The sequence below is a fragment of the Scomber japonicus genome, chromosome 18 (genome assembly GCF_027409825.1).
Source record: "Scomber japonicus isolate fScoJap1 chromosome 18, fScoJap1.pri, whole genome shotgun sequence".
In the NCBI taxonomy this organism is placed as follows: domain Eukaryota; kingdom Metazoa; phylum Chordata; class Actinopteri; order Scombriformes; family Scombridae; genus Scomber; species Scomber japonicus.
In genome coordinates this window covers 17,917,915-17,944,520 of record NC_070595.1, presented here as the reverse complement: position 1 = coordinate 17,944,520, position 26,606 = coordinate 17,917,915, and the positions used below count along the sequence as shown (strand labels likewise).

The window sequence follows — 26,606 nt, the reverse complement described above, 5'->3', positions numbered from 1 at the left end:
TCTACAATGCAGCAAAGACCACCGTATGAGAGATTAATCAGCATCATTTTTATATTAGAGCGCAATCAACGCTAATTCTTACAGTACAAAGCTACATTTTTAGGACAAGGAGCAATAGAGCTAATAGCAAAAACAAGCCATGTGCCTCAATTAGATTATATATAGCACTACTATAATGTATATGTATTAATGTTAGTGTACTACTGTGCCGGTTAGCCTATTTTACAAAAAAAATTATATATCAAATTATTAAATATATCAATTATTAAAATCTTAAAGCCCCCCATGGGGCTGCTCCAATAATGTCTCTCGGTGATGACCTCACTGTGTTGATGTGAGTGGTTCAACAGATGATGTCAACCTCTCATGATTGTCACTGAACTACTGCAGAGGGAGATGTAATGAAACACACTCTTGTGATTGTTTAAAAGCTCCAATTTCTAAACAAATCCATTTAGTTTAATTATTTAGAAAAATATAATTTGGCCTCAGTTTTCAGCTAATTAATCTTACATAATTGTATTTTGTTTTCTTCAAACTGATTTTGACAGCATTGGTGGCAGAAATAACAAAGGGACTCATGATGTTAAAAAAAATGAAGATGATGATTAAGAAATAAAGATGCTGCTTCTAATCCTCTATTAAAGGGAGACTCATTATGTTACATGTGACAATATGAAACAGACACATAAATTATCAATAGACACAAATTGCACATTTTGTGAATATTTGTTGGAAGTCAAATTCAGATTTAAATAACAAAATGTATAGTCATAAGTCCCCAATAGGTTAGATCTACTAAAAATCTACTACATTTCAGTCCTCACAATCCTAAATCAGTATAGTTACAGTGTAATTCTGTTCCCCAAAACAACATACACTCAAGTAACAGATGTCCTCTAGCAGCTGAAGAAATAATGAGTAGAGCCAATACTGAGGAAATACTCTAAATTGATGTTATTATATTGTGTATACGTAGGTGAATTGATGGGTCAATAAAACATCAGACCTTTAACACAAGACACTGCTGTTTGTTTCCTGTTTCAATCCACATGTCAATGTTGTCTCTTAAAAGAAACTAAGCTCGTGATTATCCTCTAACCTTAACGTCTTCATGCAGCCATGAAGCGAAGGTCAGATAATATTAAGGAAGCAACCATCATAAGTACATTTTTATCCTAAACCTAACAAAACCTTGCTCTTCCCACATCATATTTTTCCAACACTGAAATGTGAAGATTTTGGAAGAAGAAAACACTTGGATGTGTCGCTCTGGAGTGCATGGACCAACAATGTATTTTGTCATTAGTATATAAGTCCTAAGTTCCTAAAAACAAACTTAACTCTATAAAGCAAAGCTGAAATGAAAATTGAAATCTAAACTGGAGAAATTAGTCCAAACTTGTACAAATGTGTGCCTTGTGTCCCTGCACTGCCTCTACATGAAGCCCCATCCATTCACATAATGCCTTTAATATAAATCAACTCTTTGAGGGAGGCATTCACTTTTCATTTGCTCATTAATGCTCCCTGTCTACAAGTTCTACCAGTGACAATATGGATGGGAGGAGTTGAGAAGAAATTTTTAAAGGTTTTTTAGGGTGAGAACATTGATATGGAGTACAGAGTGAGGCACAGACTTTACCATTCCAAGAGACGCATTATTGCTAATGATGTTTTTACCCCTCTGAGTTAAATATAGCGGGGGGTTATAGGGAGGAAATCCCAGCTGACACACTTGAGAATAAAGAGACTGTCACTCGTGTGTCGATCCACTGATTCTCCTGACACTACAAAAAAGCACTGTAACCCTCCTCCTGCTCAACTTATTCATCTTTTCCTCATTTCTCTTTCTCAATCCGTAATATCCTCTTTGTTCATTATTCATTATCTCATCACTGTCTATGTCTTTTCCCCTGTTGAGGTTAATCATATTCTGATGAAGTACCATCAAAGCACACAGATCCTTTAAAAAAAATGCTGTAGCAGCAATAGGAGAATTGCATTTTTTGCAATATACAGTAGCAATAGGGAAATGCAGAATGACTGAAGGTTTTCTTTTGATAAAGCTCACATAAATATGAAATAGCTGTTCATATTTTGGATCTGTTAAGTCACATACCAAATGCAATAAGTAAACTATTAAAGCTCCATTTGAAGTGATAACAAAATCAGCTCTCAGAGACATGCAGTGAAAGAGAGACAACCGTCTTACATCAAAGGATTACCCAAGGCAGACAGATGATCAATGAGAACTGACGTGAGGTTTTTTTGTCGTCGTAACAAAAATATATCAAATTGAGGATTCAGACAGCTGCAGTTTGTCTACGTTTCTACCCCTCTGTCCTTATTCAGAGACTCTTCACTTGCTGCACCACATATTGATGTTGATGTTTTTGGGTTAGAGACCCTAAGAATACATCTCTGCACTGGTAAACATTTAAGAAGAAGAAGCTCATGTCATGAAGGAAAAAATGCGCTATGATTCAGTGCTGAGTGTATATTAAATAGGGACAATATAATAAAATGGATGGATAATAATATATATGATCATGATAATAATGTGTATATATAGGCTAGAGACTAGTCTGCCACACAACCTGCTCTGAGGCTGCAATGCAGTGCTTTAAGCCACATGCTATCATCAGTTTGCTAACATGTTTACAATGACAATTTTCTAAAAAGCACCAAATACAGCCAGTGCTACTTACAGCCAGTGCTACTTACAGCTGGTCCCAGATGGTTGTACAACTAATTGAATAATCAGTTTTTCAGATTTATGACCAAGGTGACAAGAAATACCCTCCAAATGGTGTGTGAATAAAGAGACATTTCAATTTAAACCAAACAAAAATGCAAGGTTCATGGTGGTACTAGAGGACAAGTCAGGGGTTCTAACATCTGGGTGGCTTAAAAATTGAATAGATTAATGCTAATACTGGTAACACGATCTTTTAGATAATTTCTTGGTTCTTAAAATTGTCTCATGTCTTTATTAGATAAGGCTCCAACCCCACTTACTTTCACTTATCTTAATAGACTGTGTGGGGTAATCCACTACTTTGTTCATTTACTCTATTTTCCTATACTGGCTCCTCTCCTCTTGTTTAATGTGTCTGGTCATTCCTCACCTGTCCTCCAGCTGCCACTTGACCCAATCACCTTCCTGCCCAGCTGCTTAACATTAGTCATTAGTCCCAGTATATAAAGCTGACCGGACGTTCTCAGTTTATGTTGTCTTAACTTAGTAGCCTTGTTTCTGTTTTGAATAACCTGCTGCCTGCATTCACCACCTTCATATTGTTGACTGTACGCCTTTGACTGAGTAAAACCTGCTTTTATCACACTGGTGTACACCTGTTTCTCTGGTCTGTACTTGTTTCTATGCACCTGGGTCAGCTGTAGGTATTATTAGAGACTGGATAACTTGCTATGCTAATAGTTCACAGGCTGTTAGAGTATGTGTTTGCTTGTTTGTTGCAGGGTTAGTTTCTCTATTTCTTTTTGTATCTGTGAGACAGTGTCTCCTGATGTTTTGACATGTTCTTGCACAATATCTGCTTGTAATTGCTTAAATAATATGAAGAATGAAGAAAAAACAAGCCAATCTACAGATTTAAGCACTTAACATGAATTGATAGATCAGTATCTCACATAAAGGGGGCGGCTGTGGCTCAGGAGGTAGAGCGGTCGTCCTTCAATTGGAAGATTGGTGGTTCGATTCCCGGCTCCTCCAGTCCACATGTCGATGTGTCCTTGGGCAAGACACTTAACCCCTAATTGCTCCCGTTGCTGTGCCAACGGTGTATGAATGTGTATGAATGGTTAGATTCCCTCTGATGAGCAGGTTGGCACCCTGCGTGGTAGCCCCTGCCATCAGTGTATGAATGTGTGTGAAAGGGTGAATGACTTGTCATGTAAAGCGCTTTGAGTGGTCGCACAGACTAGAAAGGCGCTATATAAGTACAGTCCATTTACCATTTACCATAAAGATGCATCATCATGGCATCAACATTAACAGCCCTGTAATAAAAATGCTATGTAAAGCTTGTGTTGAAACATATGGTACAGTACAAAGCAGATGTTATGGCATCTCCACCTTTTCCAAACAATCTGAATACAATTACAAGTCCTAAACAAGCCCATATTTACCTAAAGTCATAAAGTCTGACACCCTGCCCTATGATGCCCATTATTATATAACACAATTGCAAATAATTACTATTCTGACAAAGGTCAACTGATAATGCTCAATATAATTTGTGTGAAATAGTCATACTCTCTGTCACAGCTTCTTAATAGATTTGGTTGTGACATTTTTTTCCCTGCTGTTTTGTCATCGGATCATAGTGGGACATGATTGTCTCTGGTTTATTGACTTGTGCTTCCAGCGGGTGGAAGTATGCAGAATATTGAGTGGAGTGGCAGGATTATTGATCTGTAAAAGCTCCAGCAGCCTGTCTGGTACTCCTGCTGCCGACTGCAGCTTTGAGTCACTCACAGATCTGTCAGTTTATTCTGTACGCATACTGTATGGATTTTGTACAATGTTGTCTCTGTGTTATTTAGTTGAATGTGTTGTTGCACAGAAAAAATATGTCATTTAGGCCTGAAATCTGATTTTCTTAAAATGATTCTTTTGTCAATTTTTACCAAATTAATTGAAATAATTTACAACAATAATCTGCCTTGGTCTGTGGACACGTACAGCTGATTTTCTCTTCTTTAAAAAAAAAAGCCACTGAAATTGCAAAATGAGACTAAAACACTTATTAAGATGGATTAAATTCTTGTATGAAGTAATTGCACAAATATCTTCTATCTATAGAGTTATTATCCCCTTGCGCCACACACACACACACACACAACAGAAAGAGGAAGTTAATGTTTCACAAGTAGCTTCATTGGATAGGGCTGAGAGGACAGATTTATTACATTACACACTGTATGCTACTCATACATCCTACAGATTAATGAGCAGTCTTTTAAATGTAAGGCCTCCTTTCTGTCCTATCAGTGTTTCCTCAGCTTTTCCATTACTCAGAGTGGTATGACACAGTGCTTCAATTATTTCATGCAGGTTTGTGCCAGAGCAGCCCACTCTCCTGCTCTCTCACACACAAACACAAAGCTCAGTGGGTCTGGTGAAAGCCAGCGTGATTAATAGTGTCAGCAGTGACTGTTTATCTTACTAGTATGGCTCAATAATGCAAGCAGACTTAGCGCATACACACCTATACATTCTCACATGAGGTAACTGCACTGTTAAATGTAAAATGCAGTCTGGATTTATAGCAGGGAGCTGACAAGGAAATGGTCTTATTGCACATGGGTTGCAGGATTACTGCACATGGGTCCATAGATGCCTTTACATGCCCACATACACGCAAACACAAACACTCTTCTATTATTCTCTCTGTGAGAAGTAGAAACCATTTTCCCCCTTCTACACAGTGAAAGCAACAGACAGCATCCATCTGAGTGTGGTCATTATCATTTCTCTCTTTCTCCACCTTCCAGGTTTCCCCTCCTCACCTCACTGACCCATGAAAGAAGCCATGCCGGTCCTCACGGCAGGAGCGGGTGAGATGAGTTGGCACAGATGCAAAACACATACTGTCCATACTGCTCAAAGCAAACTGTGCTCCATCTGTTTATGTTAATATACTGTACATGCTTTGATTCTTTTTCTCCTCTATAGGGCTACATGAAACGTTGGCCCTGCTGACCTCTCAGCTGCGTCCTGATGCCAATCACAAAGAGGACATGGTGTTCCTCAAAGATGTCTTCAGCGAGAGAAGCTTGGGATACCTCATGAAGGTGAGGATTTCTTGATTCCACGAGTAAACATAATATTTACATGTAGGTGTAATATGTATGTTTTGTCAATTTTATGTATGTGATTTTTATAGACCAAACAAATTGAAACAGGAACAGTGAAATGGGATTCAAACAGTGGTCTCCTGTGTTAAAGCCTCCACCAGAGTCATGCTACTTCTAATGCTACTGTAAGAATACTGTAGCAAGTCAATCCAAGTCAGTTTTTTATTTGAATAGCTCAATATCACAAACCACATATTTCAGCATGGACAAACAGGATGACAAAACTATAGATAGATTAGTAACATGGATGAAGAATCTGGGAAACTTTGTAGTAATTGAAATATTTAGTATGGCTTGTAGAAACATGAGGTTTACACATTTAAAAATAGCCAATACAATAAAGCAAATTCATTATAAATGTGTTTTATTGACTCATATGGAAAGCTAGATGTTAAATGACAAGGAGGTAATATCTTTGGTAATTGTTTGTTTGATTTTTCTGTATTACAATGGCGTGATATCTCAGATGTTGGCAAACTTGGTGTAGTTAGCCCTGGGGTAATGCAAAAATATTTGAATGAAAACAAATATGGCACCTGAGCCGCATCTGTGTCACATGTCTCAATGTGATCAGGATCCAGACACATATAAAAAATGTCACAAAGTATTTCAAGGATTATACAGCCTGGTGCAAAAAGACGATTTGGATGCACATGTGCAGTATTGTATTTGTCTTTTTGTGTTATAGATTCACGAGAAGCTGAGACAGTATGAGAGACAGAGTCCAACACCTGTCCTCCACAGTGCCTCTACTCTGGCAGAGGATGTAAGTACGCCACACATGCACAGACACACACAATCCTCCCACACACACACACACACACCCTATTTTTCCAATTGAGCACAGCAGTCAGTCACAATGAGTTAGCTCCCACGGAGAAGCAACGCCGGTATCAAAAAGTGAATTTTAATGTTCACAAAGTGCTGAATCATCCCGACACTCATCTAATGAAACTCCATATCCTGCTGCTCTTTGGCTCTCACCAGTTATCGGAGGAGAAAACTGCTGACCTTAGCTGCCTGTTACTTATCTTCCTATATGTGCATGTCTGTGTATCGGTCTGCATTTCTTCTACAGTAAACTGCAGTGTGCATTAACGGTATACACTTGCACAGGTTCATGCAAGCTGCTCATGGTAGCTACGTGTGATTTGCAGGTAGCAGAGGAGCTGCAGAGTGGACCTATGAGCACTGAGGAGAAGGAGCTGCTGCAACTGCTTACCTCACCACATCTAAAGGTAAACAGACAAATATTAAAAAAATAAGTTAGCATAAATCCAAAGAATGTTTCACAGATATTAACATGAAGAGCTTTTGTTAAGTCACAGTGTTGTACATCCATGTAACCACTTGTTTTGACAGAGATTTCATTTTCTCTGACACCAGACGTTCACAAATTCATCTCTGAAGTTTGTTTACAGATTCTGGCTGACATCAGACTGCTCTGTCAGCATTGTAATCTCAGCATGTCTGTTTTCTGTCCCATCAGGCCGTTCTCTCTGTGCACGACACCGTGGCTCAGAAGAACTTTGACCCCGTGCTCCCGCCGCTGCCAGATGACTTTGAGGACGAACTGGAGGAAGAATCGGTCAAGATTGTCAGGCTGGTGAAGAACAAGGAGCCTCTGGTGGGTTGAGACAGAAATATGGGAGTGGAAATTAAAACATAAGATCCAGCAGGAACACTGGATGGAAAAAGAAGCGATGTGTGTTGAAACAGAGTTGAGACCTTTACTCTTTTCTGTTAATGATCCTGTTCCTTGTCTGTACATGCCCTCCAGGGAGCCACCATCAGGCGTGATGAGGCTACTGGGTCAGTGATCGTGGCTCGAATCATGAGGGGAGGCGCAGCTGACCGAAGTGGTAAATTTAGCTTCTTTTCTCTTTGTTATTCTGGGATTTCTACAAGCCCTCATGTCGTCTCGTCACACTAATTGGTGTGAGATGAAAAGGGGTCATGAGATGAATTTAAAGGATCACATCTAGGTATGAAATACATTTTTTTCAGACTTTTTCTTTCCCTATTGTTGAATAGTTTTCCATCTTTAGACCCCCATTCATTGATTTAGATTTGAGACATGAGTCCAATCCCTCCTTTTCACTTGCCACACAAACATTTATACAATTTTCTGATTATGTACATACACATGTATATTAGCTGTCATAATTATATTGTCTGTAAATTTTATCCATCTACATAATGGTCTAAAAGCTGTTTCAAATCTCTGTCTACACTGCTAGAAATGTTATTATATATACATCTAAATCTCATAATTTTCCTCCTCAATTAAAGACAGTGAGTGTGATATAATCTGCCACAAAACCCCATCCCCCCAAAAACAAAGGCAAACAATGTGTAATTTGTGTGTGAACTGTGCAAATTGTGGAACATAAAACCCCATAATCCTAGAAACAATATACCTCACCTGAAAACATTAACAGAGGTGTCAACAATCTTCACACAACATGAAGACATGCTTTCTAGGATGAAGGGCTGCAAGTAAATATTGCTTTATAAAGTGACACAAGCTGAAAAGGTTGGGCTACACTGACCTATATACTGTAACAGAGTTGATCGATTTTTCCCTTCTGATGTTTAAGACCCTTCCACATGTTCAACTCATGAAGAACTTAAAGTGATTTTCTAATATTAAGGATAGTTTTTTGGAGACATTTGCTGTTATTATATAGTTCAAGAAATAGAAAGAAGTCAAGGATGACATGCAAAAAAGTTCTCAGCATAGATGTGAGTCAGGATGTTGCAGTAAAGTAGCACAGCCCTGAGGCAGGCTGAGCCGCTAGGATGTCCCGAGAGGCTCTTGGTTTTCATAGAAGTGTGATAGCATTTGTGTTTTTGGCAACCAGTGAAAGTGAGGGAAACAGTTTCACAAAAATGGGCATATATTGTATGGATTGGATGACAAATCAGAAGCTGATACTGTAATGAAAGCGAGATCAAAGCCACAGGGAGTGAGAGAGGGAGAGAGAGATGAATCTCAGCAGCGGGAGCAGGAAGAGAAAAATGAGAGGGGTAGTGTGGTGGTTACTGTTTGAAATCCAGAGCTCCCCACAAGTCCGCAGAGAATAAATCACACATGATATAGACTCAATAAAGATCATTTCATGGTTGTTACCATGGAAATATCAACCACACGTAGGTGAATGTGCTATCTAGCATTAGAAAAATGCATGCTGTGAATTTAAATCAATCAGGGTCCACAGCCATTAATCATTAATGTCTTCCTCCTTTCTTGCTGTGTCAAGTGATGGGAAAAGCTCTCATCAATGCGAAGACGGAGGCTATAGAGAGATTTCAGATGTAGCCTCAGGTCTCTGTCTATGTCTATGTAAATGCTTGCATGTTCATCATATGAGTGGGATAGCACAGTAGTAGGTCTGCTGTGTGCTTCTCTGTCCTGAGGGGAAAAGCTTATTGATCTCACCTCTCACAGTCTTTGGTTTCATTGTTGTGGCTGCGGCTGAATAGATCACAGCTGAGGATAGGAGCTGCCCATATCTGTGTATCTGACAACAATACTGATGTTAAGATACAACTGATAAACCCCAAGCACCCGGAAAGCTCTGTGAAGCCTCTTTGATTGTCATCGATGTTTCTGTCCAGCCTATCTGTGCCTTAATAGTATCTCTCTCCTCCTTTTATAGGTTTGGTACATGTAGGAGATGAACTCAGGGAAGTCAACGGCGTCTCTGTGATCCACAAGAGGCCTGATGAGATCAGTCAGCTGCTGGTAAGACAGACAGAAGCTACTGCTGTAGATTCAGTGTGTAGATTTAAAGCCATGTTGACACAACAGTACAGATGTACTGCATTACAAATCATTTCATCTGTAGTAATAGTTTCTGGACTGGAGAAGACGTCCTATTTTCCAATTAACTGTGATTTACAGTTGAATGATCCAATAATGAGTATTTAAATTCTAACACAGATCTTTGCTTCAGTGCATATCTGTGCTAGATTGTATAAGTTATTAGTTGTTACTTGTTATATATTATGATAAAGTTTTATTTTTCCCTGTTGCAAATTTACAGTTTATCCGACAAGTGCTTAGATGTGAAAAAAAAGTAATTTCCCAGAATAAATTCAGATAAGCAATTTCATATTTATGCAGAATTGGTATTTATCTGATGTAATTGAATCTTCAAGAACTGAATGAAATGACATGAAATCTAATTATATAGAATCTGGACTTTGTCAAATGTAATTGAATCAGGGGTGCCAAAGTCCATGCCTGTTTTTTTTTTTTTGCTGTCACTGTTGATACCTTTTAAAGTCTAAACCCAATGACCCACAAAAAAAAGCAGTGATGTGAATAATTAGCGAGGCAACCAACTACATTTTTTATATTGCATCAGTTCCACACACTTATAAATATATCTTCTAAATATATATCAGTAGTAAAGACAGGTGCAGTAAACTCATGTGCATTTATAATTCATTGCATCTCTGCATTCAATTGCATGGGCTAGAACTACACTGAAAATACACTCAGAAAATATACTTTTTCTAGGAGTAGATGGCACTAGAGAACGATATGGTAAAATATGCCCAAAATCCACTTTTTGGTTTCTGCCCCCCCTTCCCTACTCCCTCTGTCTATTTGTGATCTAGTCCCAGTCCCAGGGCTCCATCACTCTGAAGATAATCCCTGCCATTAAAGAAGAGGACCGGCTTAAGGAGAGCAAGGTGAGAAGCGAGAAGCGAGAGTGAGTGAGCATGCTCAGTGAAACTGCAGAGGAAGCACAAAATATGCAAAACATTGCTTTCATGTACTGTGAGAATTAAAGTAAAGGGCTAGTCTTTTTGTGCATACTGCTATTTCATCTCAGAAAATGGTTTCCTTAAAGATGTAAGACACAGAATAAAAATCTAATCAGTTTCCAGAGGGTTAATTTTATCCTGAGACAAACTAGTCAGAGACAACTTTCTCTATGGTCATTTATGATGATAAATATCAAAATATGGGGCTTTTTACTCTCCGTAATTTTCACAAAGAGTTTCTTATCATGAGATATTCAGTACCTCACTGCCTGTATGTTTTATTGCAGGTGTACGTGAGAGCCTTGTTCGACTACACCCCCTTGGAAGACAAGGCCACACCCTGCCAAGAAGCAGGACTTCCGTTCAAGCGGGGAGACATCTTGCAGGTGGTGACCCAGGACGACCATACGTGGTGGCAGGCAAAGCGTGTGGGGGACAGCAACCTGCGGGCCGGGCTCGTCCCATCCAAACAGTTCCAGGAGAGGTGAGAGCACTGTGTAAAAAAGAAGATAGACTTCAATTAGAGGAAAAGAATAAAAATAAACCTGTGGTGTAAACTAATCAGCGCCAGGACTGAACGATTCACCCACACAGTGTGGATATTTATGTTATCCAGCTATTTGTAATCTATTAAATCCACATTCATGTGTTCCATTTTGAAGGGTCAACTATGATTAGATGAAGCATCAGAGCATTGCGGAAAACATAAATTGAAACACAGCCTTGAACAGGCGCATGCATGCTGATACTGTAAGTGTCATAATCCATCAGTAAGATGATCTCAGCAGGTTGCAAGATTCATGCCAAACGGTGCAGCATCTGTTGGATTATAATAACCACAGTTCAAACAGGGAAATACGGGTCACACTGAAAAAACCTAAATGGAGTCTTTTGTAGGTTAAATGAATGTCATGTTACTGTGCATTCCTGTTGTTTCTGAACTGAATTTCTTGTTTTAGCAATGCTATAATGATAATAATAATTATTATTATGATTAGTTAGGGTTACATTCCATTTAGGTACTGTAATTTCCCAGCTTGGGATCAATAAAAGTCTATCTATCTATCTATCTATCTATCTATTAAGAGAGCCAGGCTCCTTCTATTGCTCAAGTGTAAGTGGAGGTCACACTAAAGATTTTCCACTTTAGGATTTCTCCTGTTTTTTAATAATGCATACACATTTTCTGGTTGTATTCTAATAAAGAGACTGAGAAATAATTATAATTATATAGTCATTATAGCATTACTAAAACAACAAATCTAATGGTGGCATAAGACTTTTGCACAGTACTGTATTTAGATATTATCACTTGTGAATGTTTTTTAATGCACCAGTACAATAAAATAAAAAAAGCATAAGCTTAGTGATGCATGACAGGCATCACATGATGTTGCACAATCCCCCTTTCTGTCATGTTTAAATCTTTTACTCTGTTGCTCTGTCATTCCCTCCTCACCTTTGGCTCATTGTGTATTTCTGACCTGATAATTCTTTTCCTGCCTTCATCCTCTATGGCTGTTTTTGTTCCGCTGTGCATTCCTCCAGGCGACTGGCCTACAGGATCAAAATGGGCACGCTCCCGAATCCAAAATCCCCTAAAAAGCCTGTCTGTAAGTTTCTGCTTCCGAGGATACCACTTCATTTTCAGCATTATTTCACAATTACAGTTTACAAACTGCAGCATCTTTCTCTACCAACTGTCCTTTTTTCTACTAATGTGTTCAGTCACTGTCATTCGAGCACAATAATTTCTCTGCTGGATAAATGCGGCAATGTTTTCATTGACATTTATTGACCTTTTTTGCTGGTAATTGGCATTCTCAGAGGCATTAGTAATCATTGTCTGTCCTCTTCGTGCAGCTATGTAGACATGTTTTTAAAAGGGATGAGAGAGAGATGGAGGAGCACAGAGACGGAGGGAGGGATCACAGATATGAATTAATCTCTTTCATGTTTGGTCCATCTGGCCAGCAAGCAGGCTGCAAGTTCAGCTTAAGTAGATCCAGACTGTGTTACAACAGGCACCCGCTGAGATACAAAGCATAAACAATACATTACACTTCTCACTTTCTCACTTGATATTATAAAGGTGGCATGTAAACTGCCAGGTGAGAGGGTAATATGCATAGTGGCTCTTCGTGGCGCATAAGCTGTAGGCGATCCGATTAGGCCTGAGCCACGGGGAGACAACAAGGGCTTAGCAATATGGCAGCTAGCCCCGCTATGCCACACAGCAGCAAGCCTGTGGGGACTCTTCTGTCTCAGCCTCCCTCCACACTCCTCCAGCTCTCTGATTAATTCCCCTAAATCCCAGCTGGGGCCCTTTAAATGCCCCCCGTGTCCTGTCAGTGATGTCATTTTGACGAAAGTCCTTATATTTAGAATGCGTTGCTTTCATAAATAGACAAATCTCACTCTCTTATCTGCCATCTACTCAAAAATAACCTGTCTGTCACCCACACTAATAATGTTTTATGCTGTCCTTTTCCTTGCTGCAAACTATATCAGATGACCAAGGATGTGATAAAGGTGGGTACATGTGCGGCCACAAACATGATCCATCCAGTATATACAGACATAGCCACACACAAAATACACAAAAAGAAAATGTTCATAGAGGACTCAAGGCTCCTGTGTGTGTGCTTGTCTAGAGCTTGCATGTGTGCCACTGGGGTGTGCATTTGGGATTTCTACTGCTTCTAGCTTAATTCCTTCTCTCCTGCTGTTAGCGTACCAGACCAGAATAGAAATTCTTTGCCCGGCTTGTGTGTGTGAGTGTGTGTGTGTGTGTGTGTGTGTGTGTGTGTGTGTGTGTGTGTGTGTGTGTGTGTTGTACCAGGTAATGTGCAGGCAGAGCAGCATCCCTGGAGACTTGAGTCCAACCGAGCAGAGGTTGTTAAAGATAACAATAGCTCCTCTTTTCTTCTGCGTCATCTTCGGTCCCCTATTATGTGTTGTTCTGACTTTCTCTCTTCATCTTCCACTCCGCTGCAGTTTCAGCTGCTGTCTTTGTTTCTTTGCTGTAAAAGAATGTTTTCCACCCATCCCTTTGTCTATTTTCTAAAATCAGTGCAGATTATATGCTCATTATATTTGATGACAGGACAGAATATAGATACAGATGAGGAAGAATACATATTTGTTGGGAATTGTGGATTTGTAGGTTTCTGTATGTGAGCACATTGTACCTCAGCTGTGCATCGTCGGGGAGGCCAGACTTGTTTACATGTGTGTGGGTCACAGAGTCTTCGCGCACAGCTGGCTCCCCTCCAGATGAAAAGGAGCCTCCTCTGCTCTCCTGCTCTCTCCTGTTCTCTCTTCTCCTCTCCTCTCTCATCAAGGCTTCGTTAGTGGCTGTTGCCTCCAACAGCGTTCCATCATTATCTCTTGGCTGCCCCTCCACTCTCGCCTCCTGCTGTCTGCCTGCCTGCCTGCTGCCTGTCGGCCCCGCCTGCCCTCTCCAGCGCCCACGGCCCGCCCCTCTCTTTAACTCTTCCACCCCCTACAATTCCTTAATTGATTCCTCTTCCAGGTCTCTTACCCTGTGCTTACCCCTCTTTTCCCTGCTTGCCTCCCTACAGAGGACTGTGACTGTGAGGGCTATTTCAATGGACAGTACATAGGTGAGACCGTGCACATCTTTCTCCACCTCCTTCTCCCTTTCCTGCTCTTTGCCTGTTGCAGTCTGGCTGTGCGCTGGTTCCCTGGTTGCTTTGGGCTGGGGATCAAAATGATTGCTTGCAGGGTTGACCTGTCTGGGCCCAGGGTTGATGGGTAAGAGGAGGGGTGAAGGTTTCGAAGGGTCAAGAGATGGGGTCAATGCCAGGGGCTGGGGATTTGAAAAGGATGAATGAGGATGATTTTTTTTTTAAACCTGCTTGACGAGAGTAAATGTGCAGATGTAAAAAAACCCCATTTAATTACCACAGTGTTTGTCCAAAACATGAATGGAGAGTAATGCAGGAAAATGTGTAGGAAGTACTGCCTCACACGTCTGCAGGTGCCAATAACAGATCTGCCTCTTTAGAGACTCCACTGTATAATTAGAGGTAACAGGTAGTTCAGTGATGCGTCAAAGTGTTGGATATCACAGTACATAGACTGTAAAACACCAGCACAAATTAGTAGCTCTAACCATATCATTATAGGAGAAGAGTACGTAACACTTTTTCCGAGTCTCTAATTTCCTCATTGTTTCTTTGAAAGTTTCCTGGAAACAACTCTGTAATTTGCTATAAGGGAAAATAGAGACAGTGTTCACTTAATTATTTCACCTGTTACAATTCATTCAATTGTTGGCATATATTTTTTTATTTAGAGCACAGCAGGTCAGCTGGACATGCAACAATGTGAAATGTGTTTACTACAAGCAGATTAAAAATGTATAATAATATAATAAATTAATGATGAATGAATATTTATGTGGATTGATGTGGAAGGTATTTTTTATTTATTTTTACAGAAAATCACAAAAATGCTCCCTATAAGTAGTATTAACTTACATAGCTCTTTACAGGAAACCTAGGAATATATTAGTGTAGTGGACATGATGGACCTGAAGAGAAAAAAAGGGAAATATTAATGAAGAAACTGCATTAAAGTAGGTAGCCAGGCTTTACTGATTTCAAATTGGGATGGAGGAAATGCATTAGTCCCCCCTTTACCCTCAACCCTGTCCTAGCCTTCCACTGACCTCCCCTCCCTCACCCTTCTACAGCCCAACATGACCCCTGTTTGCTCCCTCACATCCTACAAGCTGCTGGAATGATGATGTGCACACAAGGAGCGATCTAAACACAGCTGACAGCTTAACAGCACCTTCTCACTGTAACACAAGACACTTTTAAAAACATATTTGTGCTTCCTATGAACCTGTACATTCAGCAGTCTGCTTGGAGCCGTAAAACCTGCCCCTTCACTCCATCTGCTCGACCCCCGCTACCTAGCAGTGTTTGGATCCTCCTAACCTCCCGCCCTCCTGCCCTGCATCTAACTGTCCTCGCTGCTGTGGCCAGTGCACTGCTTCCCCTTTCCCCAAAGCACCCTTTTCTTATCCCCCCTCCACAAGGGCCCTGCTGCGTTGGACGCATTGCACACTCAACCAGGCACGTTTGCTGCTTGTTCACCCTGTGTGGAGGTGTGAGGCTGGGTTGTGTGATGCTCTAACGCCAGTTATAGTCTCTCCTAAGTGTAAAGCAGTGGCGCCCTCCTGTGGCCAGGTGTTTTCCTGGGAATTTTATTCAGGTACAGTGCCCGGCTTATTCCCTCAGGTACATACCACTGATAGGGGGATGCAGACAGTCCTGACAATGGGAGACCATTATTTGCCACTGACGTGGTGTTTCCCAGGGCCAGGCTGTCCTGTCTGTCCTGCCTCAGCACTGTAGCCTTGTTCAAAGCAGCATGCCTTGTTTGGACCATAATGATAGAAAATTATATCTATCTTGGGTCAAAGGAATTTGTTTTGAACTGCTGAAAAACTCGTCGTCACTTAAAAAATGTATAATTCTAACAATGTTTTTGCTTAAAAGAAAGCAGTCTGCTTCTTTCTCAGGCTTTAATAATTTCACCTGATATGTTTACAGCTGCATGTGATCCACGTTTTGATGTCTAATTGGCTCTAGGTCCTGCTAATATCTCACACTATCAAGTAGTCTGTTTATACTAAAGATAAGAGTGAGCTATTTTCATCCATGTACATTATTAACAAAATGTTTTAATGCATGATTTTCAGTTGGTTGCTCTTGGATTTAATAAAAACATGTTTGTTGACTGCACTTAATCAAATAACTATATTAAGAGATTATGTTTGCATCGTGAAAGTAGTGTACTTATGAAGTGTTATGTAATTTTGTGAAAGCATGTTTTACAGCTCATGACATCTAACCCGAAATCTTTTATATATTTTTTTTACACTTTTTTCCCTTCTGTATGGCCTCGCTGTAGCTGGTCTGCGGAGGAGTTTCCGGCTGAGTCGTAAAGACAGGCAAGGATCTTCGGGTGAGGGTTCAGATCCCGAAGATCCAGACTTCTTGACCTACGAGGAGGTGACTCGCTACCAACAACGGCCCAATGAGAGGCCCCGTCTGGTGGTTCTGATTGGTAAGACTGAGCCACTGGATAATACAAATGCTCTTATGTGATGATAGTGACATCTAGTGGATCAAATCATGTGGTGCAACATACTGATGACTGACATTATCTGTCTTTATTTTCACACACACAACTGTCTTCAAAAGGTTCTCTTGGAGCACGGATCAATGAACTCAAACAGAGGGTGATTGCTGAAAACCCACATCGTTATGCAGTGGCTGTACCACGTGAGTCACAAATTATATATCAATGGACCAACATTATTGTACACCATTTAGTCACATTCATTTAAATGTCTCTTTTCTATTCCCATAGATACCACTAGGCCCAAGAAACCTCATGAGAAGGAGGGTGTAGAGTACCACTTTGTCACCAAACAGCAATTTGATGCAGATGCCTTGAACAACAAGTAGGTTTCTAATGATACCATGTTGCTTTTGTGTAAACATGTGATTATTTACTGCTAAAGTTAATGTTTTGTTGTTTCTCCTCAGGTTCATAGAACATGGGGAGTACAAGGAGAACCAGTATGGCACCAGCATAGAGGCTATTCGCTCTGTGCAGGCCAAGAAGATGTGTATAGTTGATGTGCAGCCTGAGGTAGGGGTCATGTTGCAGCCAGTTAACCCATCTTGTGTGTAAGGCACATCCAAAAGTATCACAGTTCACTGTCATAACATGTCAAGGGTTACAGATCCTGCTGGCAGCGGCAGTTTGCTGAGTGGATGGAGGCAGACAGTCTTACCACATCTGCTCATTGTGTGGAGAGTGATGCATCATGTTGACTTTATCCTATCATATCTAGTTTCTGACCTCTACTTTTGCTCTTTGTTCTATTATACTCAAATCCTCCACCACTCTAGGCCCTGAAGAGGCTGCGGACAGCAGAGTTCAAACCCTATGTGATATTTGTCAAACCCCGTGTTCCTGAGAGTAGACGTCGCCGCAGCGCTGCCACCTCACCAGGAGGGGGAGACCATGGCCGCGTTACGGTGGGTGTTCACTTTTCTCTTGGCAATAAAGCTCTCTCAGTTCAGTAGTTGGACCCTCTGTAGTCCCATTTACAAGGCTTTTTAAATGCAGCTTGGAGGTATTCTTTTGCCTGAATTTAAGAGTACATACATCTTGGGAGCCATTATTGTGCATCTGTCTATTTGTACTGTGTTGTTTAATGGAGCAAGGCTACACTTGCCTGTTTATTAAATTGGACAATATAATGTGACCTCCTTATATTGACTTGATATTTATGTCTAGGAGTCACGAGTACATATTGATACATAAACTGGGAGCACTTAAAGTACTGAAGGGTTCATCTCCAGGTATCACAGATAATTAAACATTATAGGGATGTATTTACCAAGAGACTGTGATAAACCTGACTGCACAGTTGTAGTTTTGTCTCATTTATGTAGGAGAAGCACATTTAGCCTTTAAATCCTTTGAAGGTGAGTCAGATTGAGCACCTGAAAGCTAAACCTGCAGGTCCTTTTTTATGAAAGTGCACCCACACAGGATTGAATTGATTCTGGTTTGCAGTACTCACCTTGATGATCCACATTCTTCAGAGGCAGCATCCTTTAAAGAGAGATTGCACATCTCCAGGTCTATATATTTTTATCTGGGGCACTACTGGAATATTTTTGCATGACTTAAAAAACCTCTGTATTTACCTTATACTGGCTCTTTATATAGCCTCTAACTTCAGCCTCTGTCTATGTTTTAGCTGTCTTCCCTCCCTCCCAAAGAGCCCACTCTATTCTAATTGGCCAGTTTCTGAATACTACTCTGCTGCAGACCTCCGCCAGCTAACATACTTGAATTTTGCTTCATTTTATTGTTCTTTATCTGAAATCTAAACTTGTCAAATACATCTGTACGTGTTTAAGTCTGATTCTGACAACAAGCACTACCGAATAGATGACCATTTGTGGGCATGCATGAACAACATGTCAGTTTGATGGGGAAGTAAGAGTAACTTTACAAGCAGAGCAGGGTGAAGCGCTGGCTTTTGACTTGAAGGTGGCATTTTTACATATGTTCACTTCAAGCTTTGGAACTTCATAACTGAAAGGCAACAAAGCATGTTATGTCTCCTTTAAAGGATGTGGGCCATGGAGGACCAGCCAGTCCAGCTTTTAGCCCTCCATTGCACTCCAATCTTATGGGATGACACACTCAGAAGAACCAGCCTCTGTATTAGGACACAGCCAGTTTAAACCTATATTTCTTCCTCTAACAGGACGAGGACCTCCAGGAGATGCGTCAGTCTGCCATTCAGATTGATCAGCAGTACGGACACCTGGTGGACCGGGTCCTGATCAAGGAGGACTCAGCCAGTGCCTGTGCAGAGCTGAGAGGTATTTTGGAAAGGCTGGAGCGAGAGTCCTTCTGGGTGCCCCTCAGCTGGGTGCGGACCTAAACATACCCTCCTTCATCTCCCAGAAGAGCTTCTCAGCCAATCTACCCAATCCTGCACTGGGCTTCTCCTGATGAGCTGATTCCCTCCCCCTCCCAAAGGCCTGCTGGCCAGCCAGGGTGTCTAATGGACTCCCTCTACCTGACTGACATAGGGCTCGTCCAGCAACCATAAACTGAGGCACCAAAGGGAGAGGATGATGTCAGAGGAATACCTCATCGTCTGGGGTGTTACAGCAGATTGACAGCTCTGTTTGATCGAGACCAGTTAATAGCCCAAAAATCACAGTTTTAATGTCACTCAAATGTTTGCTACACTCTCATGCTATAATTATTCAGGTTTAGTTTCTATTTATTTATTGAATTCAAAGGTGAGGAAAGGATTAAAGTTTGTAGTTTATGTGTTTCATTCCTTACACTGTCACTCTTTCTAGTTGCATCATTCACTAGAGCGTGTCAGGTTTGGGATCCCACTCAGAGGATTGCTCTGTCAGTCAGCTTTATTGTGACTCCTGTTGGAGTAGTTTTAGTAGCATGTTTTTTAGTTCTATATTTTTATTTTATTCAATGCAATCGCTGAATGCTTCCTGTAAATTCCTAGTCCTCATGCATCCTGGACAGTATAAGAACCATACATTCAGCAAAAGTAGAGTAATTAAGATTTAAGTGAATGCCATTTGAAACTTCTCTTTTTGCTAAACCATAAATAGAGTTTCCACACATGGACAGAAATAAAATATTAAACTGGAATGTGAAAATTTTATTTTCTATAAAACATTGTTTTTAGAAAATGCATGACAACTGATTATTTATTCTCAGATGTAAATATTGTAAATGTTACTCCTTGTGTGCCAACGAAAGATCTCGTAGCACTTCAATGCAACCTGTTTACCTGTTGATCCCTGGAAACCCACATTTGTTTGTGTGTGTAAAATAATGCCGTCCACAAGGTGTGTGTGCGTGGATGGATGTCACGGTGTGTGTTGATAAAACATGCGGCGCTCCAGGAATGGATTTTGTACAGTTTCGTTGCACATATCTGTATTTTTGACTGCAGAAGAAGAGATGATGTCTGTTTCCTTAATAATCAGGGTTTTGCTTTATTGTTGTATTGTCAGACTTGAGACACAGTGTGGGCATGGGACACAAAATATCCACAAATTTAAAATTGGAACAAGAATGATTAGTTGATCATATAAAAAAAGTATTTGATAAACTATTTTGATGACCATTTAAGTCATTAAACAAAAAACACCAAACATTCCTAAATTCCAGTTTCTCTAGTATTACATTTCTTTGTTTGTGATAGCAAACTGAAAGTCTCAGGGTTTTGGACTGTTTGGGGAAAAAAAGTAATTTAAGACATCGCCTCTGGCTTTAAGGAATTGTAATTGGCATTTGTTACCATTTTCTGACATTTTATGGACCTAGATTAATAAAAACAACAGAATTGACGGATTAAATGATAATGTAATAGAGGTTGGGCTATTTCGAATAAAGCGCAACAATGACTTACATAGCTTAAAAATATTTGGATTAACTGTCACTCCTATGCTGGCAGATGTGTGATGAAAAACAAAGCTTCCAGTTGCCCTTTTTCTGTTGTTTTTTATATGCAGTGTTCTCAATCTTTTCATGTGCTGTATGAACCAAGAAACCTAGAATGTTCAATTTGTAATGTGACATGTAAAAAGTGCCATAATAAAGCTAGCTGAATCTAACTTTTGGTATTTTATTTGAATAATTATTTTAAAAATGCCTTTAAGTTTATACCTCCTTTATATAAAACCATGCGGATTGCAGTCAACACTCCAATCTCAACATGTTAAATGTGTGTGTTTACCTCAAAGTTGTTGTTGGCCCTCTGCAGTTCATTTAAGTATTATTAAAAACACCACTAGGAGTCCTTGGCTTTGGTCCACAAGAGCATACTGCACATCTATCAGTGTTGTTTTCCAGGTGGACGGCACTGTGAAGAGATTATTGTCACAGTGATGAATTAGTTGGATACAAATCGAAGTTCTGGAAAGGAAATTCAATGCACTTTAGAGGAACCTGAGCGCCATAACTTCAAATAGTTTCATTCTGTAGCTGTAGCAATGGAAGGAACCAGAGATTTAAGAGGATGATGATGGTCAGCAGTACATCTAAATTAATCATCCTGACTGGTAAACACCCACGATTTCCCACGTGTGCAGAGAGCGAGAGAGAGAGAGAGAGAGAGAGTTCCATTGAGTACAAAGAAAGTTTAAAAAGACCAATGTACTGTTCACCTTCAAAGGTCAATAACGAGCCTTTCTGTGTATTCTCAAGTGATCTTGATAATTGAAATGCATACATTATTGCATACAGTATTACTTATGCAACATTAAAAAGAATATCTAATTATGTCAGCTGATGTTTAATGAATTAAATGACAAATCAGAGCTGATACCAATCCTGCATTTTTAAAGAGGTACTTGCAGGTCACCGATTGTGCCTCTAAGTTAAAACATAAATATGACAAAAATCACATGTACAATCGTATTCCACCTGTCTAGTATATCAATATACCTCTACAGTATAACATCAAAATTTTGAAAAAAAAAAGTCTCAGTATTTTTATCTACATTCAACATTCCTGTAAACACTGTTTTGGACTTTGCAATTATTCTTCATTACTATTTCTATTCAGTTCCTGTAATTGAAAAAAGATAGGAGGTCCATTATTCTGCCTGTGTAGTGCAGGTTTTTGGCAAGTTTTGTGAGGGATGATGATCAGCTTTTTTTCCCTCTCTCTCTTATATGCAATTACCTCTCCGAACATCCTGCGGCTCCTGAGACTGCTGCTGGCAGAGCCAATTAAAGTGAGTAACAACCATTCTAATTAGTGGAGCTGCACCGTTGAGAAAATAAAACTACGTTAGTGTGAAGGTGTGCTGAGGCTGCACTCAAATCCACTAACAGTCATTATGGACACAATATATGCTGTGATTTACGGCTCAGCATTTAATACAAAGGCCACATACCTCCCTATTCCCCTCCTGTCTGTTTTGAAGGAAAGCATACTGCATGTAAAAAAAGATCAAAGTAGCTGCCACAAACCTTGAGTTCACTTTTCAAAACAGTTTAAATCTCCATGGAAAGATTTGATCTGCTTCTTTGCTTCAGCACTGGGTTTGGCACTAAAAAACAAACAAAAAACACCATTGCAGAATATAAGTGATCACTACATCTAAATTTAGATGACAGCTTGTTTAACTTTATTAGTTTCTTGCACTTCCATTGTACATGTTGTGGTTTATTTTTATGTGCTTTCATTGCAAGAATTAGGTGAGAGGATTGATAATCTTATGTGTGTGCTCGCATGACTAAAGTAAAAGAAGACTGCTGTCTGGCAAGCAGCTCTGTGATCTGAATTAATATGCTACTGTAACATCTTAACATGCTGGTATTTAATAGTAAGTTAAGTGGTTTTAGTATACACAAGTCCAGACCTTGAAATGTATTGTGTCAATTCATACATATATCTTTACAAACTATTGTGCTGTAACATAAAGCTGACAAATTGTGAAAGCATTTTTTTATCTTGTTGGTATATAGGTGGATTATTTTTTTTACAGTAGATAATGGAATATCCAACTCGTTTGTATGTTGAATGAAACAAAAATTACCTGGACAATCTTCAGTCAAGAGGAACTAAAGCAGTCTAACAATCATATCAACCAAACTGCAGCAGTGAGGAGCTCCAAAGCCTGCTAGCAACAAAGTGTCCAAAGGTTAACAAGTACTGAGTCTTCTGTCCCCACGCTAACAAGCTAACAGTTTAACAAATGCTGACTCTGGTGTGTCATTATGGATCCATCTGGCACATGAACACATCTGGCTAACCTTTTGCACATTGCCAAATAGCACTTTACAAAGATTTGCCAAGCTTGATTATGAATCAGAAACTAATCTGAAGGCTAAATGTCCTGACTCCATGGAGTTATACTTGCGGCTCATTGTCTTTATTACACAAAGAATAATTTGATTATTAATATCCACATGACTGTAAAACACATTGTGCAAGCACACAGAACAGAGAAGGACAGCTGAGTAAAACTGTACAGTATGTGGGTTATAGCAAGAGAGCTGTTTCCTCAAATTAAATGATTCTTGGTATGATTATATCTGTATAAATTTTTTTCTATGCTCAAAATATTCCATTGCACACTCAGGAATGAAGGAAAAATAACTTCATAACATCTTCAGCAGCATCCCCATCTCACAGATGACACTGGTATCTATCTTTTCATCTCAATGTCACAATCAAAGCAAATGTCGAATTATGTTGAACAATTCCTCAGATACCTCTGGATAACTCATTTTGTTTAAAGTTTTGTGTAATTGACTGTTTGAAATGTAAGGACATTAGTTAAATTAAAGTGCTTCCACTTAGCTAAAATGTTCATTATCTTTTAAATGTCAAGGGTACTTTTAAAGCTTTCGGTTAGTTTAAGAGTTTGGAGATCTGCAGGACTATTGAGTGTCAGATCAAAAGGATTCTCATGTTTTATGATATTCTTAGCAAACAAAAAAATAAATGCCTGCCATCCTTGCACACTGCACATCAAGATCTATGAAGTTAAATCACATATTTTGTTCAAATGGACTGAAGATTTCCTCAAGGACGAGACAAAACAAAACAAGATGGGAGAGGACGAACACAAAGAAATTGGAAAAGCAGAGTGGAGTCACGCAGTGAATTCTTATTAGCCTTGTGTTATTTAACTTAATGATATTTTCTAGTTTTGTTGGTTGAGATTCTCTTTGTTTGCTCATGATGGGACTTTAACAGTTTTCTTTTACATTGTTGGCCTGATTAACTGAGGGTAGAGAGTCGAAATCAAATGAAGGCTTATGACGTCAATAAATATCCAATAGAGTGAATGAGGTATACAGATAAGGTGAGTTTTGAAGTATGGATAGTAGAAGAGTAGGAAAAATCCAAAGGTAAGGCTTTGAACGCATTCTATAATATTGATGATATGTTGAGCTATAATTGAATGTGAAGTCAATTATGCCAGTATGGTGTTTGGCAGAGCAGCACTTCTGTATTAGGCTGTATATAATTCAGGTTTAGAGCCTTAGCTCATGAGTAGAACTGTAAGAATGGCTCTCATCTGAAGGCTTTTGCCTGAAAGGAATGATCTGACCTTCAACATTGAACAAGGGGTGAACTTCATGCTCATTCTCCTGTCTGAATTATGAGGTCGAGATGCAAATCATTCAGAAATAAATGTTAACTAAATCATGAAAGTAGCTCTTCTCATTTTCAAAAGAGAGAATGAGGGAAAGTTGATTTATAATAAATAATCTGAGGAAGAAGCATTTGGATCCTTAAGTAAAAGCACCAATACCACAATGTAAAAATACCCCTTACAAGTAAAGGTACTTAATTTAAAAATGTAATTAAGTTTTAAAAAAAGGATTATTAGTTACATTTACTTTAATTAAAATATAATAAATAATCGTCCAATGATATCTGCAACCACAGCAATTACATACAGTCAGATCATTTAGCCCAGTGGATCCCAAATTAGGGTTCAGGTCCCTCCAAAGGGTCACAAAATACATTTTAGTGGTTGTGAAATGATTAGAGGAAAGAAGAAAAGCTAAATCCTGGCACAAATTTCTTTAATCTTCTTCTGTTTTGTGAGATATGGGAGAGTTTAATATCCGTGTGCTTTGAACAGTTCTTGAAATGAAATATGAGAAGTTTAGAGGGGCAATGTCTCTTTGTTAGAACTAGCCAGAAAGTTTGGGAACAACTATTGTGTTGTATTTAATGACCTTCTTATACATTTTTATATTAATATGAAAAGCAACCACTAACTAAAGCTGTGTATATAATAAATGTAGTGCAGTAAGAAGTCCAATAAGTGACATCTAGTGGGAATCGAAAGTACAAACACTTCAAAGTTGCATTTAAGTGCTGTACTAGTGTAAATGTACCTCATTATATTCCACCACTGTGCATTGTACATTTTTAGTTTGTAATGCTGCTATGATCTCAAAGAATAATAATATTTGAGGGTTTTGTCTGAGAATGATATTTTCTAAAGGTACAAAGAAAGTGTTTTTTTTTTTTTTACCTTTAATGTTGTTTTTTTCTGTCTGCAGTGAGATTTGTTTGTTGTGTGTGTGTAAACAGCCATAATTTGTCATAAATCAAGCAATTACCTATCTGCTTCCTTTGTCTGTGTGTTTGTTCTTTTTTTGCTGCCGCCAGTGATGACAGGTGTTGCTGATGAGTTGATTAGTCAGCTGCAGCATGAGTCGTGCTAGTCCAGGGACTCACTGTCTGCTGGAGAAACCATAAAAAGTTGCTACCAGATGTTTTAATTATATAAGACAAAAAAGTTTAGCACCAATATGTTTTTTAAAAATTAATTTGAAGCGTTACAGCAAATTAAACGACAAGTTGTGCAAAACAAATGTACACAGAATATTGAAATTACCAAAAGTATGTGTGGACACACTACTACATTGTGCCAACAGTTTGGAGAGTTACCTTTAATGTTTCATTATGACAATGCAACAAAGTAGGTATTCTTATATTACAGATTTTATGGTTTTAACTACAGTTTTGTGGTTAGTTACTTTAGATTTTCTTTCATCAATTTGCTGTTAACCAAACTAGCCATTATTACACTATCTGTCAGGCTAAATGCCCATATGCTCAACGTTAAATACGGATACGGATACGGACGGATCAGTACCACCAGAAACCATGGGGAGGCTGTCACTACTCGATACGTAGCTCTAGTGAGACACGAAGAAGAAATAACAATGGCGGAACTTTTTGATGAAAGGTTTTGCGAGTTGGTTAGAAACTTTAAACGTTTTTGTCTTTTATGCAAGAGGAACATTATCAATATCTCCTCCACAGTCGCCATGTTTGTTTTTTGAGTTTTTTGGTGTCATAAACGTTTGACTCTGTGCTGCCCCCTGGTGGATGTATTGGTTAATCCAGGCCAACATAAAGGACGCATGGAAGTATGTGAGCAGTGACGGTAACATTGTTTGAAAAGGACGGATACGTTTTCGTACGTACGTTGAGCATAAATGGGCCTTAAGGTGTTGCTACTACACAAATTAAAGTAACTGTTCATTTACTGTACTTTTACTCTTGCGAACTATATGCTTTTTAAAATTTTTTTTTACGAGATTCATTAGTTTCACATTGTGCTGTACTTGCTCATGGGGTATATTGATATTTTACCGGTGACACCAAAACTAATCAGACCTTTACTGTTTACTGATTTATTACCACAGTATCTAACTATCGTATGTGACATTTTTTTTCCTATTTGTAATCACTATGATTAAATCTATTATCCAATATCTTTTTCATGGTTTGACGATTGCTTCCAGCTGAAACTTCAAAGGTCAGCTGCTTTCTTCAACCT

The 26,606-nt window shown here is 39.2% G+C and overlaps 1 protein-coding gene across 2 annotated transcripts; it reads left to right on the top strand.

Moving 5' to 3' along the window:
* Positions 1 to 5,546: 5,546 nt before the first annotated feature.
* Positions 5,547 to 19,177, top strand: mpp3a (MAGUK p55 scaffold protein 3a). Of its 2 annotated transcripts, none has more exons than XM_053338192.1 (18): positions 5,547 to 5,583; positions 5,702 to 5,820; positions 6,572 to 6,649; positions 7,041 to 7,121; positions 7,373 to 7,510; positions 7,664 to 7,745; positions 9,546 to 9,631; positions 10,513 to 10,587; positions 10,950 to 11,146; positions 12,211 to 12,275; positions 13,174 to 13,194; positions 14,247 to 14,288; positions 16,612 to 16,767; positions 16,905 to 16,985; positions 17,074 to 17,167; positions 17,253 to 17,358; positions 17,622 to 17,750; positions 18,998 to 19,177. In XM_053338192.1, exons 1-18 carry the CDS (start codon positions 5,547 to 5,549, stop codon positions 19,175 to 19,177), a joined length of 1,767 nt encoding a protein of 588 aa, XP_053194167.1. The 2 variants fall into 2 exon arrangements, with proteins under 2 accessions (XP_053194167.1, XP_053194166.1); XM_053338191.1 differs by having other exon boundaries at positions 5,559 to 5,583; positions 7,011 to 7,121.
* The last annotated feature ends 7,429 nt before the right edge of the window (positions 19,178 to 26,606 follow it).